At 43.0% G+C, this 16,105-nt stretch overlaps 1 protein-coding gene across 3 annotated transcripts; it reads left to right on the top strand.

The window, feature by feature from the left end:
• The first annotated feature begins 288 nt into the window (after positions 1-288).
• On the top strand, positions 289-6,188 carry scml4 (Scm polycomb group protein like 4). Of its 3 annotated transcripts, XM_054762777.1 has the most exons (6): positions 804-850; positions 1,452-1,657; positions 1,977-2,106; positions 3,945-4,127; positions 4,224-4,369; positions 5,224-6,187. In XM_054762777.1, the coding sequence occupies exons 1-6, from the start codon at positions 832-834 to the stop codon at positions 5,347-5,349; spliced, it is 810 nt and encodes a 269-aa protein (XP_054618752.1). In that variant the 5' UTR covers positions 804-831; the 3' UTR covers positions 5,350-6,187. The 3 variants fall into 3 exon arrangements, with proteins under 3 accessions (XP_054618751.1, XP_054618752.1, XP_054618750.1); XM_054762776.1 differs by lacking the exon at positions 804-850 and adding an exon at positions 289-639 and having other exon boundaries at positions 3,945-4,369; positions 5,224-6,188; XM_054762775.1 differs by having other exon boundaries at positions 3,945-4,369; positions 5,224-6,188.
• The last annotated feature ends 9,917 nt before the right edge of the window (positions 6,189-16,105 follow it).

Genomic DNA, 16,105 nt, shown 5'->3' with positions numbered 1-16,105 from the left:
GCCCTGCCTGAGCTGTGAATACATTCAGGGAGCTTTTTGCTAGAAATTAAACATTTGATTGGAGAACGCGCACACACACACACACACACAATGCATATTGAATGATGATCATAAGTACTGAAAGAGTTAAAAAGGCGACTTCTTACTTCAATGGAGAAAAAGTGGAAGCAAAGCAAAGCAAAGCAAAGCCGTCTCCCCTGAAGCTAATCATCAAGTTGTGTTCGTCACTGCTCATCAGCAACAAATCAACATGTCTCAAACATGCCGTGCACTGCTGAAAATGTCACCCCCCACCTCAACACGCACGCACGCACACACAATTTGTTTTTCAGTAAAAGATGATCATCTGTAATGTGACAGGACTAATTGAGGAGGGGCACCAGGGGTGCATAGAATTACTTTGTTAGATTCATGATGCTTCTCTCTCGCATGTAGACAAACTACCTTTCAATTTAGAGTTTCCAATGAAGCTAACATACATGTTTTTAGAACGTGGGAGGAAAGCGGAGTACCTGGAGAAAACCCACACACGCAAACTCCACACAGAGATGCCCAACGGAGATTGGAACCCAGGTCTTCGCCATCTCCTGACTGTGTGGCCAACATGCTAACCACCAGGCCACCGTGCAACTGAGCAAAGTATTATCGCTATTATATTTGTATTATATTGGGTCTGTGTACCTAATGTTTTGTCCAGGACAGGATAGACATTTTAGGTACAATTTCTAAAATGCTTTTATGCACTAATTTGAGGAAAGATGACAAGACAAACACACATTGAGCCTTTCCCCCCCTTTTTGTAGGAGTGGGAGTGCAGAAAAGAGAAAAAAAATGCTGAGCTGCATCAACTGTAATTACACTACACACACACACACACACACGTACGTCTGCTGTGGGATGTTAGAGGCATGTTGCTATGGCGACACAATGGGGACACGGAGGGGGGGGGGAGAGAGAGGAAAAAGAGAGAGAAGGAGGGAGTTGCATCTTGCCAGCACACAGTTTTTTGTTTTTTTGGGGTGGGTGGGTGGGTGGGTGGGGGTAGCCGTTGTTCGAGAGAGAGCTGCTGCTGCAGGCCAAGAGGCACACGGCCACCGTCGGGTGGCCTGGCGAGCGGTAGGCGGAGCTTCTACTAATAACTGTTTGTTTGTGTTTATTACGGATGCCAGGAAATGAGTCACTTGTATGAGTTTTATTATTATTATTGATGTCTTTGAAAAGTAACTCCATCAGACGATAGTGTTGCATGCGTCTGTGTGATTGATTGTGCGCGCTTTCTACCAAGATTTATTTCACTGTTTGCAGCAGAGGGGGTCGTGGTGAAGTACAAAGCACTATGCGGCTTTGTTTGGAGTATTTCCTATAGTTTGCGTGTGTGCAGGGGCCGTGGGGGTTGAGGGGATGGGGGGTGCTGTCGCGTGCAGACGTGCGTTTGTGTGTCTTTACCTCAGGTCGGATGAGCGGCTTGTCAGAAGCTCCAGAGATGCAGACTCCAGCTCTCGGCGCCCGGTTCCCGGTGGTGGGGCCCCGGGGCAAGGTGACCGGCAGGAAGAGGGGGCGGCCCCCGACCCGGAAGATGGACTTTCAAGACCTCTACGTGGCGTCTCTGTCGGCCCTCAAGATGCCCAAGAAGAGAGGAAGGAAGCCCGGCTTTAAGGTGGATCAGTCAGGAGAGATAAAGAAATAATCTAATTAGGTCAAAAACATTCATAGCTGTGGCTGTAGGCAACGGCTTGATGTCATTTTTATTAACATCACAAGATGGCAATAGCTGCATATCTGCCTCTGCGTGCATGCGTGTTGTGCAATATTGTTGTTCATAAATGACCATGGGATGAAAGGGAGCCATGTTTTCCTTTGCACTTTCTCATGTACTCCAAACCATTGTTGAAGCTGATAAACTAAGTGAAAATTGGAAAATTATCACCCAAGCATGTGAAGAATGCTAATAGACGTGTGTGTGCGCGTGTGTGTAGCTGAAGCCCAGGATGGAGACGTCCCCCCTAGCTAGCTCACCTCCCAGCAGCACACCAGAACCAGAGCTGGGCTCCCTCCCCCGGGACGCCGCCATCGTGCCCCACTCTGCAAAGCCACAGGTCCTGACAGGTAACAACACATTAGTGATTTTCTTCCATGCGTTTGCAATCTAATCATCTATTTGCATGTTGTGCATCATAGCTGTTCCCTTTCTGTCGTCTGTTTGGCCTCTGGAGGGAATCACACCCTTCTTTCTCACTCCTTTCTTCTACAAAAACCATCCTGTCAAAAATATGGAAATAAGGAAGTAAAGACGGCCCCCGTTGTATCGGAGCTGGGATGGTGCGTTCAGATGCTTTGACGGTTGGCTTTGTGCAGTCAGGATGAAGTGTTTGAAGTCACATCGCACGCACGCACGCACGCACGCACACACACACAGTGTATGTACATCAGCGCATGTCAGTGTTTGAATTACAGTACTTACAGCCTATTTTACAAACTAAGCACATGATTATTTCATGTTGTCACTAAGCTATGAAAAGCATTTATCTCCAAAAATACAACAGGGAGGAATTTGTGCACACGGTGTGTGCTTTTCACTCTACAGTCATGGAACAACTGATGAGAGCACCCTTGTTTCTTCAGTTTATTGTTCACTTTAATTCCTGATACAACTAAAGCTACCTTTGATTGGACAAATATGACAATGACAACAAAAATAGCTCATGAGGGTTTTAATTGTTTGGCAGTACTATAGCTATCCATGGAAGAACTTGCGTGATCTTGGTTATTATGAAGAAAAGCATGGTTGCTCGATATCAGCTCTTATTATGAGCGATATTTGTTATCATCATTCTATTTGTCCAAACAAATGTGCCTTTAGTTGTAGCAGGCGTTCCAATGGATCAGTAAACCGAAGAAACAAGGCTGCTCTCACCACTTTTCCATGCGTGGATACTACAGGAGTAGCAGTAGTACTTATTTTGTTCAAAAAATGATGTTACGTTCCAAGCTAGACTGGCGTGGTCGTGTGCACATCAGATGATTGCAAAGCTGCCTTTAAAATGCTTTCATTTTTCATTTGTACCGTGCTGCATATCAAATAGTAGGAAGAATACAATCAACTCAAATACTAATAACAACAATACAAATACAACTATTTCAGATAAAAAAATAACCAAAATGGCTTTGAAAATGTTTACTTTTTGTATTAAATTCAGCAATATTTATTAAATGAAGCTCCATAGAGTGATTTAGAATCATGTTTTTCCTCTTATTTAGAATAGCAAATAAATCCATACAGTAAAAACTAGCTGGGCTTTAGAGTAGAAATATGGTATGAATGCATTATTTCAAAAAGAACCCAAACATATGCTGTGCATTGTTCATCCATTCATCCATTTTCTATGCAGCTTATCATCACTCGGGTCGCGGGGGATTTCCTAATGACTTTGTGTATCCGATTCAACAATATTTTTGAGGCTCAATAAGACAGCTTGCCATAAAAATACAATGCATTATTATTTCTAGTCTATTATTTACAGCAAATAAATGAATCAAATAAAAAGTATTTAAGGATTTACAGAACAAATCTTGTATCGAAGGCATGAATCCAAAATAACCCAGAGGCACATTCTGCTTTCTTATTTCAAACTACTTTGTCTATTAAAGTCACAAAAATTGTGGTTAACAATAAAAATGAGGAAATACAATTGAAACTAATTTATTAATGTATTTATAAATGTATAATAGAAATATATTTACAACTCATAGTGAGACAAAAATGCATCTGGCAATGTCAGTTTACCACCCAAGTCCTTTTTTCTAATGAAATTGGACTCAACAAGGTGGCTTACCACAATTGTGTTATGGCCATGACACACCAGGCACCCCCCCCCCCCCCCCCCCCCCCCACACACACACACACAAAGAATCATAAAATGCATTGGGATTTGCTCACCCAACAGAAACATCAGTCCCTGATGACTTCCTGTGTGAGCCCTCGTTGGACCCCGTGCGCTACAAGTCCGCTTTGGCTGCGATGGCATCACAATACAACCTAAACCATGCTTACGGGGGCGGGATGACACCTATGGGACTGTGCAGGCCAGCGTACAGCCCTGAGAGATTCCAAGAGGGAAACCGGAATGGTGACTTGTTTACTTTCACCATTATTGGAATTACTAGAAATGAAGACACAAACGCGTATGACGACATGCGCGTGCGTGTGCAAGTGTGTGGTTCAGTTCACAGTGCGACGGCTGAGGCGGGAGAGCCCACACATCCTGCAGTGAAGGACCCGTCCAGCTGGGGCGTGGACGAGGTGGTCTGGTTTATCAAAGACGCGGACCCTCAGGCTCTAGGACCTCACGCTGAGACCTTCAGAAAACACGTGAGCACACACAATTATCTTCCAACTGTGGCCATCTTGAGCAACCTTATGAACTGCACAGGCAATGTTTTCAGTCCCCTTTCAACATTCTCAACTCTAAAAGCTACAATCTATGAAAAAATAACACCCTGGCGTCATGGGGCACTGCCACCTAGTGGCCTTTTATAGGTACTGCTGGAATGATTTGCCTTGCTCATATTGTTTTCCTACAGTATGTCACGGTAAGTTCTGTTTCTGCTTCTATGGTTATCATCACACTTTTCTTCTGTGACAAAAAGTCAAAGAAAAAGCAAAACCCAGCTCACTGAGATGAAGTCTCACAAGATTTGCTGAAAACCTGATGATGTGCCTGATGATGATTTCAAACTTGTGTTTTTCTTTTACTTTTGAGGCGTTCTTTACAACTTTTGGGACTTTGTGTGTCCCAAGGGCAGCCTGGGGGCCATTTGTGGCCCGCGGCGCATTCTAAAAATATAGTTTAACAAGAAAACTAAAAAAAAAACCCACCAACAACAGCAAAAACAGAAATATCACAGTCATTTGACAAGAATCAAGTCAAAATGTAATCGAACAAGAAAAAGGAATAACATTGTAATATTATGAGGAAAAATAGTTACTTTACCAGCATTACATTGAAATATTGAAGAAAAAACACCTCCAGTGAATTGCTGCTGAATTCAGCTCACTCTTGTTTTCCCCTGCAGATAGCGCCATCAAAACACTTTCTGTTTAAATGACCATAAAAAACTATTGACTATTTAAAGCAGACCCCCGGGGGAGCAAATGTCAAAGCACGAATAGCGTTTTATTAAAGTAGATGGTTAGGAGTGACACGGATATGCGTGATGTTTCAGGAGATCGATGGCGATGCCTTGCTGCTGCTGAAGAGTGAGATGATGATGAAGTATCTCGGACTGAAGCTGGGCCCGGCGCTCAAACTGTGTTACCACATAGACAGGCTCAAACAGAACCGCGTGTGATTCTGCATTAGCACTGCCACCAGGAGCTAAGCTGGCACCTGCACCAGAGTTCTACTGCGTTTGCATCTGGCCTGGGGGTCCAAACGGACGGCAGCTATCGTGGACGTGACTCTTCAGCACACAACCAACTCACTGTTTCTTGTTAAGGTGAACACTGGTGCTGCACGACTACTCAAGGAACAATGCAACTGAAATAAAAGTGTACGCTGACTACTCTAAAGTTTGACTTCTCCCCTGTGAAAAGTTACTGTATGCAGACTAAAACGTCTATGGCGCTTATACCTCACTATCAATAAGATACAGTATTTTCGAAGTGAAAGCAGGATGGAGCAAAGTTCTTTTACTTCCTGTCACTGCCTCTCATACATCTTAAATACAGCACTGTGGGACTTCAAAATAAGACAACACTTTATCTTATGTTTATTGTTGACTTGCCGAATGTTGGAGCAGTATTTGATTTTCAATTATGTTTAGTATTATGTTTAATAACTTATTCCCATTGAATCGGGGCGTGTAAAGGCAAGAATGAACCATCAGTGTATGCTTTTACGTGTTTCCTGCATTGAAACTTGTGTCAAATATTGACATGTTATGGTTTTGCTTACATGCCATCAGTTAAAGTGAGCGGCGTGACTGCATTAAACTTTTAACCTTATCATTTTAGTCATTTGTCACTCATGAATTACATGCTGAATTTTCAAAGTGGGACACGAGAAGCAAAATAGATATACATACGTATGTACAGATATAATAAATGTTACCTTACTTTAATTCACCAGAGCTCATTACAGTTGTTCCTAACGCCGCATCGAGTGGGTTTGTCCACTGCTGCGATACGTCAACGTCGCCGCCATATTGGATGTGTCAACGCTGCGCTGTAAATGAATACAAGTAAATGTACTTACTTTCATAGCCTTGACACATCCATTATAGCGGCGACTTTGACGTACGACTCAGCTTTCGATGCGGCATCTCCGTTTCCGTCTATATTATAATCTAATCCATATGGTACACATTACTTCCGCCTTTATTTTGAACGCGCGAGAACAACGTGGACTGAAATATCGCGATAGCTTTACCTGTCACTTTAACTTCCGGTATTCAGGCGCCGCTGAGACAGGAGTAGAATCAAGCATGGCAGACTTCTCGGAGAGGTCACTGCAAGCGGCCGTCGTCGTCTCCTTCCTGGCGGGTTTCGTGGCCGGCTGGCAGGCCAACAGGATGCGGAGGAAGTACCTGGACTGGAAGAAGAAGAGACTTCAGGATAAACTGACGGAGACGCAGAAGAAACTGGACGTGTCGTGAAGGTACAGCCTTAAACATAGCAGCTCGCCTATTCGTTTTAAATGTTACTATAATGTGTCGAATTCACAAAGCTAATGCTGTCAAAGACGTATGCATTGAACAATATGTTTGTTAATGGAGTTATGCATAACTTGTATGAATGCTTAACATTTGTCAAAATGTAAAAAAAAATGTCTCTAAACTCGTCTCAGTAAATTCAGCCGACTCTCTCCACTCCCAAATGAATCCTCGGATTTTGTGGTTTATTAAATGAATGATGAATGAACAAAATCATGTCAAACTTCATTTTAGTTATAGTTATGTTATGTTTTAGTATTACTAAAATGATATTAAACGTTATTAAGCCGTAATACTCGACATGGAAGAGAGTGCTACAAAAACACAATTTTACACTTCAAAAGCACATCAATTTGACAAAGGACTGGGTGTTTAAAATGGACATTTAGAAACCTTTAACAAGTTAGAGTGAAAAATGTGTACAACTTTCAGACCAACACTATCATTAGCAAAACAATGTGTCAAACAAGAAAACAAGAAAAAGGCATCCATTAACACGTTCAGCTTGAAAAGATGAAAACAAAGTGCCCGAGTGCGCTTCTCAGGTTATTTACTGTACAGTATATACAGTATGTACTGTAGCATTCGACACCTCCCACTCTGACAACCCCGCCCCCTCCCAGCACACAAGCCGCACGTGTCATGGAGCTGACCAATCACATGCGGCTTGAACAGACGACAAAAAGCTGAGTGGTTTCGTTTAGGATAACGATTCTCCAACACAATGAAACTATTTATTATTTAGAATTTAAGTAAAATAAATGCTATATAACATCAGAGATCATGTCATTTCTTAAATAAATGCTATATAACATGAGAGATCAAGTCATTTCCTCAGTAGTGATTTTGCAGTGTGGTCTATATTAATTTCTTACTGTTTTTAACGATTCATTCAGCAGCTGTCCTGAGGACGGATGCTGGACGTCCTTGGTCTTCCACTGCAGAAGAGTGGGGATCGGAGATGAACACTCAAGTGAATCCTGGCCTCTCTGCCATCTCCCAAACTGGGACAGAGAAACAGAGACTTGAGTGGTTGCCTGCCTACTGTATCTATGTGTGATTTTCTATGTGTCCAACAAATGTTATTCATCTTCCAACACCACAGAAAGTATCACTGATCTATGCACTTGCACATGACATGTCAATATGACCACTTGAAGTCATACCAGCTTGAACAAATACACCTTTAACCCTTTCCAAAGATGACACTTTGACTTTTGTGTCGTACATGTTTCCATGGCAGGTTGCGCGTAGCGTCATGAACAAGTCATCATAAGCTTTCTGTCTGCAAACGGCAGCAATATCTACAATAATAACCAATTCATACCTGGCATATTACCATAAAAGATCATTGTAATAATATCAGGATATTGCAAGACAAATACTCTTTTTAGAATAAAGTCAGGATACTACAAGAAAAATAGTTGAATATAAAAAATAAGTCATGATATTACAGGAAAACATTTGTATTTTTTTAGACTAAAGTCGAGATATGATGAGAATAAAAGTTCAAAATGTGAAGTCATGATACAGGAAAAAAGTTTCAACGTTTTGGAATCACGTTAGGATATTACAAGAAAAATATCTAGACTTTTAGAAAGTGAAGATAATACAAGAACAAGAGTTTAAGGAAGTCATGATGAAGAAAACAACTTTTTTTTAGAATAAGAACATGTTTTTTGTTAGAATAAAGTCGAGGTGTTACACGAAAAAGACTGCGATGAGAGGGGAATAAAGGTCACGTGAATGGCAAGAGAAAGAAGGTGTAAAGTCAGGAGAACATGTTCAAATAATACAAGGACAAAGTCAACATATTAGAAAGACAATATGGAAATGTGGGGAAAAGGAAGTAATATGACACTTAAGAACAATAACGGCTACAGGCACATCCCAATGGAGGAGAATATCGTGCAAAACCTGTTGGATTTCAGGAGTTCAATTGAGTCCAATGAAAGCCTCATTTTTGGATTACAGCGTGAACCAGTACGTTCAAATTCTGTTGACAGTTTGAAGCACTTGATGAGCTACTGGATCAGGCGTAAAGGATCATCCAGATACTTGATGGAAAGCTTTCACTGTGAGCAGTAAATGTATAGAATATAAGAGTTTCCCCTTGGAAGTGAAGTGAACTCAATCGGCTATCGTGATGGAGATGCACTAACTGCTTCGTCACGCCTTCTACTTTGTGCGATGGCACCCTCTGCCGGCCCAACACAGTATTACAAGCACAAACATCTTTTTTTGAAATCTGAAACTGTATTTAGATACACAGTACAGTGTAGTACAGTACAGTACAGTACAGTACAGTGAAGTACAGTGTAGTACAGTACAGTACAGTACAGTACAGTGAAGTACAGTACATACACTAAATCTGCTTTGACAATAACAATGCTTACTTTTGGACTACAACAAGCAGAGCTGTGATGATATTTGTGTTGGATGCCACTGCATGTGCACGTCTGCCTAAAGCTGTGGCCAGGGGGTGTCTACCTTGTACAAGCTTATTTACTCCTGCCTGTAGGTGGTGCTAGTGCTCTTTAGAATTCCTTTTTTTCATGAACAGCACCCTGGCAGGCCAATGACTGGTGGGGAGACGTGAGAAAAGCTCCTGCATGTCATCAGGAGGATGGAGGATGGAGGATGGAGGGTGCCATTTAATAACATGAATAAGGAGTCTGGAATATGCAAATATAAAATATGACAACATCTTAAGAGCTTTATGGGGCTCTTCACAGCTTCGTGTTATAAAGTGCTGAGTCAGAAGGGAAATAAAGTGCAGGTGCTTTTCTATTTAATTATATCTTCATTTACTCTACGGGAGTCTGGGGTCACTAGAAATGCATTTTTTTTTATTTTTATTTTTTTAAATAAGGTCATTCCAAAGTGTTGCATTCAGTTGTGTCAGCAGTGGAGTCGAAAGCACTTAAAAGATCAACACTTTGGCTGAAGAAACAAACATTCTTGACACTTTTACAAGACCGGAATATCACAAAACCTTCACTTACTTCAAGTATGTCCTAACTAAAGTAACCCTCACTTTCAGACTGTCTTATATATAACACTTAGCAATAATTCCAAACAAAAATCAGAGATTTCAAGAATAAAGTTGTAAATTTACATGAAAGTTTACGACTTTATTCTCGCAATATTACTTTTTTCTTGTAAATTTACGACATTTGTTCTTGTAAAAAAATGTCCCTATACTCCGTTGTAAAGTAGTGATATTCTGAGACATAGCATTATTTTAATTTTAAAAGAATTTTAAAAGCATAAAGTCAGAACCCCCCTCAAGTCGTTCATTTTCTGAGAAAAAAATTTAACTAAAAATGCTAATTTTATTTTTAAAAAAAGAAAGATATACATGTATATATTTTTTTACAATTGATGGTTGAAAAAAGTTGCGACATTACCAAAAAGACTGATATGAGGAAAAAAACAACATTACATTATTACCAAAAAAGTTGTGAATGCAAAAAAAAGTTCTAGCTTGGTAGATAGCAAGCATCCAAACATCATGTTCCCGTGGAGGAAGCATCCAAACGTCATGTTCCCGTGGAGGAAGCATCCAAACCTCATGTTCCCGTGGAGGAAGCATCCAAACGTCATGTTCCCGTGGAGGAAGCATCCAAACGTCATGTTCCCGTGGAGGAAGCATCCAAACCTCATGTTCCCATGGAGGAAGCATCCAAACGTCATGTTCCCGTGGAGGAAGCATCCAAACGTCATGTTCCCGTGGAGGAAGCATCCAAACCTCATGTTCCCGTGGAGGAAGCATCCAAACCTCATGTTCCCGTGGAGGAAGGCGTAGCGTATTCTTCCAACTGATGGAGTACACACATCCTGCAGTGGAATAATAACCACGCCATAGGAATTCACACGGATTGGGTGGAAATGACATTTTTTGCGTGTGCATATGATGCATCATGATGGACTCGTGCACCAAGAAAGGCAAACGTCACCTTGCAGGAATGTTGACCTCTTCATTACTCTACAGTATGCCCCCCAAAATCAATGAAGAAGTTGCAGACACACGAAGCACGACGCATTCAACTCTTATATTCCCACTTTTTCCACATGACTTTTAAAGACGCCAAAGAAACAATCAGGAAACATTCCTAGAACAGATCTAGTCAAAAAAGATGTACTGAAACTGAAAGTGACAGACGGACTGCCAGATAGGCCAGAAAGATGCGTCCATGTTTTGCTAACAATTCACGTCTGGAACACTTCGGGTGCAAACAAGCACAGCCATGAACACACGAGAAGAAGGTGGCATATTCCCAACAATAACAAGACTGAATGAGGGCCTACCCACACTGAACTGTTTTTGGGTCAAAACAGCAAAGTATTTGCTGCTTCCAGCCTGTCATCCACACGGGAACCAACGTGTCCTGGGTGACCTGAAACGGTATTTTGTGAAAACTGCTTCCAGAGCGTTGAAAGTACCCACTTAATAAAACACTTTTGTCATAGTGCTGTCTTTAGTTTAGCTAACGCCGGTGCCCTAACCTGCTCATCACACACTCCCACGTCGGGACGGGGAACATCTCAAGTGTTCCTTCTTTTGCTACGACTCGCTTTCCTTTCATTGGGCTTAAAAGAGAACACCCCCGCTGGTCGATCAATGACATATTGTGTTATGAAGCTTCCTTGATGTGTGTGTTCAAGGGAAGAGCGGGGGGGGGGGAGTGTTTAACCATGCCGTGACACCATCCTTCAATTCAACTCCAATAACGACAGTAAGAACTCCCCCAACTAGGACCATGCCAGCTACACTTTAGGACAAAAGCCAAAACTATGGCTATCATTTTGCAAAAATATAATGCAAACCCCCCCCAGAAATTGAGTGTGAATGAAGTTGTAGTTTTAGCAGGATGGAGTAGTTTCTCAAAAAGCCACCATGAAAACTCCACAAATAAAGTGGGAATATCACAAGAAAAAAGAATGTTAAGACTTGTCATGAACAACAAATTCTAATTTTTGCAGAACAGAAGTTCAGAAAGTAGGAGAAAAGATAAGAGTCGTGATTTTACGTGAATAGTCATCCTTTTTTGAGGGAAAAAAAGGAACTTCACAGGAAAAGCGATGAGAGCTGTTGCGATTTCCAAAATCCCCCGTGCAGACTCGCATGGCAGGGGTTCTTCGTAGCATGAATGCAGCAAGGTGCGTGCGCTATTCGTCACCTAGCAAGTGTGGGGTAAAGCGGGGGAGCATCTCACTGTAGACATTTGCCATTACGTCAAGCATGAAGGTAAGCCTACAGCGCCTCCATTGCTGAGCACCACCCTGCTCTACTGATCTTCCCGATGAGTGTACATGCGCTACATGTTGTTACCTGAAGGTGGTCAAACATTCACTGTGGCTCTTTGTTTATTCTGTAAAATTGGAGAAGTGCTGTGAAGTGGACAGAGAAAAAGCAGTTGAGATGACCCAGGTGCCCCCCTGCACCTCATGGACAGGACATGGGCCATATAAAGGTCATGGGGCACGTTCCACAGGTGTGAGAAGATGGTGACTGATAACTACGTGAACTCCCTGCATCCATCCGTGTGGTGCCGCCCATCTATGACCATAAAAGAAGTGTGAGGAGAGTGGCCCCCCAGAGAGCGTTGCAGTGTGGCACGGACGCTCTCTCATCGCACGAGAAAATCTCCAATCTTGTTTTCTGTGTCATTTTGTTAGTTCCTTGGTGGTTGGGGGCAAGTTCCCCTGACATGTGCTCTGCTGCACACATGGAGCTAAATGCCAAAAGCTGATGTGTGGTCATTACAGCACAAAGTAACCAAACAGGCAGCCATAAACAGCAAACGCTGTCTGCCTCATCGGCTTACGTTCATCTTGGGCCCCGAGATCAACTTCCACCTGCACACAAAACAAACACATGAAGATGAGAGGCTGCAGCTCCTGAGTATCGCGTGCGGAACGTCCGCCGGCTTGAAATGCAGCTCGGCTTTATGATCAGCTTCCTCTTTGTGCGTCATCTTGCATGTGAAAGACACGTCGTCCTCCTGTGACGACGCCACCCCCTCCCTGGCTGTCTGGATAACATGAAGACAAACGAGCAACTCTCCTCGTCAAGACTCCAGTCCAAAACTTAAGGCGGCGCGGTAAATACTGCAGACGATTACGGAGTTGGCCCTGATTATCAACACCAGCGGAGACATGCTTGTTTGTCTCCTCCCTGGGGGGCTTCAAAGGTGTCAACGTGAGATAAGTCCTGAGACGTACTGGATTTATCCTCTTGATTGAGGGGATGTTGCAGCACGTCTCTCCACTAATGCGCTGCGTGCGTACGCTCATGTTTCAGCTCATGTCCCGTTCATGATGACGGATGCTAGGTTATGAACGACCTACTGTAACAAGCTACACTACCGCACTGCAAGCTACCGTGTAGAAACGCTCAAGTTGCGGTACAGTAACAAAAAACACGGTCAAGTGAAAGTACATTTAAGCTACGGTAAAGATACAGCAACAATAAAGCAATACTGTGCTAACACACCAACAGTAAAAGTACTGCATAGTAACATACAGTACAGTAGTTACATGAAAGCTCCAGTATAGTAACAGTACAACTACTGCATAGTAACACCACAGTAATGCTACAGTATAGGAGAGTAACAGTAGCGCTACGAGTCACAACAAAACACGTTAGTGTACAAGCAGTAAAGCTTCTGCATGGCAGCAGTGGAACTACTGACGAGTGAGCATGGAGCTCCAGTTCAGGAAGACTAAAGCTACATGATAGGAAGCGTGTAGTAAGGAGGTAAGAGTAATGTTGCAGAAAGATTTCCATGTCAATTAGTTGAGTGTGATGTTACTGAGATGAGCGTACAAGGCTGGTTTGTTGTCTTCATCCGCTCAGCAGGACAGCACACACACACGTGCGCACACACACACACACGATTCAAGATTCAAGATTCAAGAGAGTTTTATTGTCATATGCACAGTAAAACAGCAGTTATACTATGCAATGAAAATCTTATTCTGTTCATTCTCCCAAGAAAAGAAAGAAAACACAAGAAAGAATAAGAACATAAGAAACATAAACACATAAACATAAATACCAATAAATTAAGCAACAACAAAAAGAAGAGACATTAATACAAATAAATATACAAATAAATAAATAAATAAATAAAGTGCTATGAGTGTGTGCGTGTGTTGCGTGCGGCGTGTGTGAGTGCTTCGTTGAGAAGCCTGATGGCCTGTGGGTAAAAGCTGTTTGCCAGCCTTGTGGTCCTGGACTTCAAACTCCTGTAGCGTCTGCCTGACGGTAGGAGTGTGCTGTCCTTGATGAGGTTGTGTGTTCTTCGTAGGACTCTAGTTTTATAAATGTCTTGCAGTGAGGGGAGGGCTGCCCCAACAATGTTCTGTGAGGTCTTGATCACCCGCTGGAGTGCCTTCCTATCACGTGTTGTACAGTTACCGTACCAAACAGTGATGGAGGCGGTAAGGACACTTTCCATAGTGCATCTGTAGAAGCAACTCAGGATTGTGGTGGACATGCCAAATTTCCTCAGTCTTCTCAGGAAGTACAGTCTCCTTTGGGACTTCTTCAGAATTTGTTGGGTGTTGTGAGACCAGGTGAGGTCCTCACTGATGTGTGTGTCAAGGAACTTGAAGGTTTTCACCCTCTCCACCTCAGTCTCATCAATAAACAGGGGTCTATGTGGCTCCTTTTCCCTTGTTCTTGGGTCGATGATCATCTCTTTAGTCTTATCTGTATTGAGAAGGAGATTGTTATCACGACACCAAGCTATGAGGTCCGCCACCTCTCTTCTGTATGATGTTTCAACACCACCAGTGATCAGGCCGATGACTGTAGTGTCATCCGCAAATTTAATGATGCTGGTGTTGTTCTGGGAGGCCACGCAATCGTAGGTGAAGAGCGTGTAGAGGAGCGGACTCAGCACACACCCCTGTGGGGTCCCAGTGCTCACAATTCTTGAGCTGGATGTGCGATTGTGGACTCTGACTGACTGGGGTCTGCCTGTGAGAAAGTTAAACACCCAGTTACAGAGGGAGGGTGACAGGCCAAGTGTGAGGAGCTTATCTGTGAGTTTTTGGGGGCTGACTGTGTTAAAAGCAGAGCTATAGTCTATAAATAGCATTCTGACATATGTGTCCTGGCCCTGTAGGTGAGAAAGGGCTGTGTGGATGACAGACACACACACAGTCTTCCTCTTCTTCTTCCATGTTGACACAAGACGACACACAAGGCCAGCATGCAGGAGGTGACTTTGCGATGCAACGTGTGGAATCACCCACAGCCTGATGTCCTGACACCATTCATTGCTGTCACCTCCACTCTTTGCTCTGACATGTGAGGGACACGTCTCTAGGAGGTTAGTACTGCATGTAGCAATACCGTATGAAATAAACATGCGCACAAAAAGCACACATTGTGACTCGTAATGCCAACAAGATGAGGATGAAATCCCTCCAGCAACAGTAGATGGTGTTTTACGTCAAAGGCTAGCACTTATTGACCTGACTGGGCTACACGTGCTATCTTCAGTGGAACAAATCCACTTGTGCGACGTGAACATGAGGTGGTAGCACTGGAGGACTTCAAATGATGTGCATTCATTGGAAAACGTAGCTAATAAACACGCTAGCAACTTGAAGATGCTGCGTCTCTTCCACTGCTCATTGCCTTTTTTTCTTGTCATTTTTGGCGCAACAAATGACTTCCTGCTGATGTTGACGAGGGTGTAGTACCACAGTGTGTTTATGCAGACAGAGGAGGTAGTAAGTACTCCTGTAGGAAACCTCCCCTTGTTGACCCATTTAGTGGTCCCTAAAACAGAATCATTCAATGCTACTACCACCTGCAGGCACACCCAAAATAATCTTCTTCCTACGGGCTGTGCCTGCTGTCTGCGGGTTTGAAAAGCCGTGCGGGCCACGTGCGTGTCTCTTGCCAGGTTCCCCATTTCTGCACGTAGGCGCACGTCCGTCAGGGTGTTTACGTCATTTATACATTGTGTGAGGCAGATTTGCTTTTTGCAAAAGAAGCTGTGAGGGGGAGAAACAGAGAAGACAGCAAGTGAAACCAGCACTGCTGAAAGTGAGGTGTCATTTTCTCCCAGCATGCACTTTGTCTGCCTAATTAAATTGGCTGCGTGGTATATTAGCACGATAACGGCCGGTCCGCTGGCTGTCCTTTCCCTGTCAATAAAAATGAATAGGTGCATCGATGAATCATTTTGCAGGCTCTAATTAGTTTGGCTTTGATGGAAAACATGCAGCTGTGTGGTTGCAACAAGCCTGACTGTGAAAAAGCAGCAAACATTCGACACTGGCGATGATCAGGCTGGAACCGTCGGAAGCATTCTTCAGTATTCAGACTTTTATTTATTGGAGGACTACAGACTAGCAGTTTACTGTTTTT

Source organism: Dunckerocampus dactyliophorus, chromosome 19 (genome assembly GCF_027744805.1).
Source record: "Dunckerocampus dactyliophorus isolate RoL2022-P2 chromosome 19, RoL_Ddac_1.1, whole genome shotgun sequence".
NCBI lineage: Eukaryota > Metazoa > Chordata > Actinopteri > Syngnathiformes > Syngnathidae > Dunckerocampus > Dunckerocampus dactyliophorus.
This window is presented reverse-complemented; position numbering and strand designations above follow the sequence as displayed.